The sequence below is a fragment of the Pteropus alecto genome, unplaced genomic scaffold, assembly GCF_000325575.1.
Source record: "Pteropus alecto unplaced genomic scaffold, ASM32557v1 scaffold3, whole genome shotgun sequence".
Classification (NCBI taxonomy): domain Eukaryota; kingdom Metazoa; phylum Chordata; class Mammalia; order Chiroptera; family Pteropodidae; genus Pteropus; species Pteropus alecto.
The window spans coordinates 45,763,504-45,767,264 of NW_006442484.1; the positions used below are offsets into that span (position 1 = coordinate 45,763,504).

At 45.1% G+C, this 3,761-nt stretch overlaps 1 protein-coding gene across 1 annotated transcript in view; it reads left to right on the forward strand.

Moving 5' to 3' along the window:
* HOXD11 (homeobox D11) overlaps positions 1-2,916 on the forward strand; it is a 4,167-nt gene extending 1,251 nt beyond the window's left edge. Inside the window, exon 2 of the mRNA XM_025039228.1 lies at positions 610-2,916. Coding sequence (XP_024894996.1) covers positions 610-941 — 332 coding nt within the window. The 3' untranslated portion in view covers positions 942-2,916. The remainder of the gene's footprint in view (positions 1-609) is intronic.
* The last annotated feature ends 845 nt before the right edge of the window (positions 2,917-3,761 follow it).

Sequence of the window (3,761 nt, forward strand, 5' to 3'; positions counted from 1 at the left end):
GGCTGGGCCTGGGGGCCGCGAGCGCGGGGGGGCGGCGGGGGCCTCCCTCTGCTTGCGCCGTTTTATGTGCTACTTTATAAGCGTTCGAAGGGGTTTATACATCCTATAAGATTTCCCGGGCCGTTGTAAAGCGTGTTTACGATAGGAAACCAATTTAGGTGGGCTTAAGGTAGACTTCGAAGAGGACATTAATCGCTGCACAGAGCTATTTCCCAGTTTGGGATGTGTGTACTAGAGACCATGAGGGATAGAGGAGAGATTTCAAGCCAATTTGTGAGTATGGACACTCGAGCATCCTGTTTATAAGGGGCGTGGGGTAAGGTGGGGAGAGTTTGATCCTTGAACTGGACTTTATCCAAGCCTCTGGCTGATGCGCGCTGCCGGATAGAGTCGAGTAGATGCCCGGGTGCGCTCATGTTTCTCTCCCTTCGGGTTCCAGCTCAGAGCCTGCCTCGCGTTCTGCTTCCCCACGTCGGTGCCAGGCTGGGTGTATGTGTGTGTCCGGGTGTGAACACACGTCCACGCCCGCACTCTCTCCTGTGCCCGCCCATATATCATCCCCTGCGACGCAGGCAGGGCCTTTCAGCAGAGGCAGGGGACGTCCCCAAGGGCCGAGGCCTGGCCCTCGCACGGGCCTGGGCGGGAGGGTGGGCGGGGGTTGGCAGGCAGCGGCTTCTCTCACCCCTGGGTCTGTTTGCCTTGCAGTGGCCCCTCAGCGGTCCCGGAAAAAGCGCTGTCCCTACACCAAGTACCAGATCCGCGAACTGGAACGCGAATTTTTCTTTAACGTGTACATAAACAAAGAGAAAAGACTCCAACTCTCTCGGATGCTCAACCTCACTGACCGGCAAGTCAAAATCTGGTTCCAGAATCGCAGGATGAAGGAAAAGAAACTGAACAGAGACCGTCTGCAATATTTCACTGGAAATCCTTTATTTTGAGAGCTCCAGGAAGCATCCCTCTCCCCCGAGCCCCACTCACTCATACTCCTTCCCACCAGCCTGCCTTCGGCAGGCCCAATGTCCTTGGGTTTAATGACGCCTCTTCTCTGTGGAACTCCACCATTCCTTCCCACGGTCAACTCGGGACCTCCCAGCGACCACTGCAGCCTGCGGACGAGGCCGAGGACTTGGCCGAACGGATCCTAATAAGGGGAAAATGGTAAATGCAAAACGTCCCTTTACAATTTTACCGCCAGTGTGCTGTTGTTCTCCTTCCCTCTCTCCAGGTCCCCTGGGGACGCTGTGGGATCTGTAGAGAGTTAGGCCTGGGCTGCAAGGTACTTGTTTTTGTTCTGAGTGTAAGGGACCCTGTCCTTCCCCCTTGGTGAACGCAGATTATTTAAACTCTGGGAAATGTACTCTTGGTCTGTCGTATCAAGGCATGAGTCCCTGTCTTTTGTGTGAATAAATGGTTTCTAGTAAAATGGAGGTTACAGCTTCAATACACTGTATGAATTTTCCTCTTTGAAAAGTTTAGTGTCTGATTAGGATATTTTAGCGTCCCAAATCTTTTCCCCTGTGCAACTGAAAATCAAGTGAAATACTTTTTAATTTTGCTACAGCAAGAGCTGTTCCCTCCCACTCCTTCTAGGCTACATTGGTTTTTAAAATCATTTTAGGGGTGAATTTCTGAATTGAAGATGTGATCCTGGTGCTGTCTTCTCCAGATCATGAAGCTGGGGCAGCAGGAACCTAACAGGCAACACTTGCCTTCCCCCGCCCCCAGTCTAGTGAACTTAGAATTTCTGAAAAAATAAAAATCATTTTATTAAACTGGTTAGAAAATCCAAATGCATTCTAAACAAGGTATCAAGAATCCAATGTATTTTAAAAGAAGAAACCAAAATTAGAACCCTTCATTAAAAAAAAAAAGTTTACTAAAAGGAAGTTACCAGTGGTTTGAGAGGGCTTGGAGTGCTTGCTGGTGTCACAGCAGGTTTGGAGCAGAAAAGATAAACCCCCTTCCAGGAATAGGGTCCAGAGCTTCAACACATTTATCCCCTCAAGTTAAAGAATGTGGTGGGGGCTGCACTGCACTTTATGTTGCAGGGCCAGGCTAGGCTGTTTACAAAACCTTGAACTGTCTAGACAACACCATAAAAGCCAAAGTTCTAAACAGCTTAATTGGGTTATATTATACACCTTCTGGTGGGCCCAAAAGAGATTTCCGCAATGTGCAATAAACTGGAGGAGTGAGAAAAGCTTCTCTTTCTCTGGAAAGAGTAAAATGAATCTTATGACTCTTAACCTCTCATAAGCCCAAAGTATAAATAAATAAATAAATTCGTAAGATAGCACCCCATGCCTTTTCCAAAGAGGCATGCATTTCCAAATGCAAAAATTTTTTTAATTGCCAAAGCTTTCGGAGGGAAGGAAAACCATAAGTGCATAAGTGTATGCCTTTGAACTTCCAAAATGTCAAGGTCATAACCTTTAACCTTTCTGAATAATTGGGCACCTTAAGGTTCTGTGATATTCATCCGCCACCCACTCTCGCACACACATGCTCACACACATCCAGATCCCCACACACATTTATGACCACACAGAATCATATGGGGGCTCACCATAAATCTAAGCAAATTCCTAATTTCAGGATCAATAACCTTAATTTCCCTTCAAACATTTTTGTAATTCAATAGCAATTGACTTTAAAATATTGGTTAGGTTAAAATGTCTAACAGAATGCTTTTAATACAGTTTGGAAATACTGGGATGCTTTTGGGGAGGTCAGAGATAGCAATCCCCTTTGCTCTAATGAAGAACCTCCGTTTTAAAAGCAGACATTTGAAAAAAGAAGTTCTATTTAGACTTACACCTTCATTATATTTAAAATTTTTTCATCCTGTCAAAAACATTATTGCACTTTCTATGATATGGAACAAAAGAAAATATATTTGTATTGTTTTCAAAAGCGTCCAACAATCTGGTGAAAGATGCAATAGAAACAAAACCTACAATTGAATAATTTCGTTCGGAAGGGGATTCCTTTGTTTGCATTTCTGGGCGTCCGTTAAAATGTCACTGCCCTAGTAGTATGGTCGTTCCAGGAGCTTAAAGCTTAAAACTGGTTTATTTCTCTCTCTCTCTCTCTCTCTCTCTCTCTCTCTCTCTCTCTGTCTCTCTCTCTCTTTTATTATTATTATTTTATTTTTTTGTAACTGCGGCTAAATATAGCAAGCTTTTATGTCCACCACCTTAGACAAGAGATACCATTTCCCGTTTGTATGGCCTTGGAGAGCCACACGGGGGCGTGCTCACGTTCCAGAAGCCGCGTTTGGCGCAGAGGCCCCTGTACAATATCTTTCCATTACTGGATTCTAACAGGCTATCTCAGCCTTTTAGAAACAGGCGGCTGCTAAGGTGTATGTTTGCTGTTTGTTTGGTCTAAGCAACCCTGAGGTGTGGGAAGTTATATAAAGACAGAGAAAAAGGAACTACCCAGATTTCTGGAAAAAACCATCTTCTAATCGTTGTCTCCTTAAAGATAAAACTGTTGCAAAGAATACCTTGTTATAACCTGGTGGTGTCGAGGAGAGATTTTTGAAAGACAAATGTGTGCATTTCGAAATAGGTCATGCCACCGCGAGGTAATTAAATTATTAGGGGAAAATCAATATTCTTGTTGGTTTGAGCGCAGAGAGCGATTTGAGGATAGGACAACCCCTTCCAAAAACTGCGGCGGCCTTGAGCGCTCTCCTTGAGCGCTCTCCGAACTCCTGGGATGATTAAAAGGCTTTGTTTAAGACAAATCAGGGC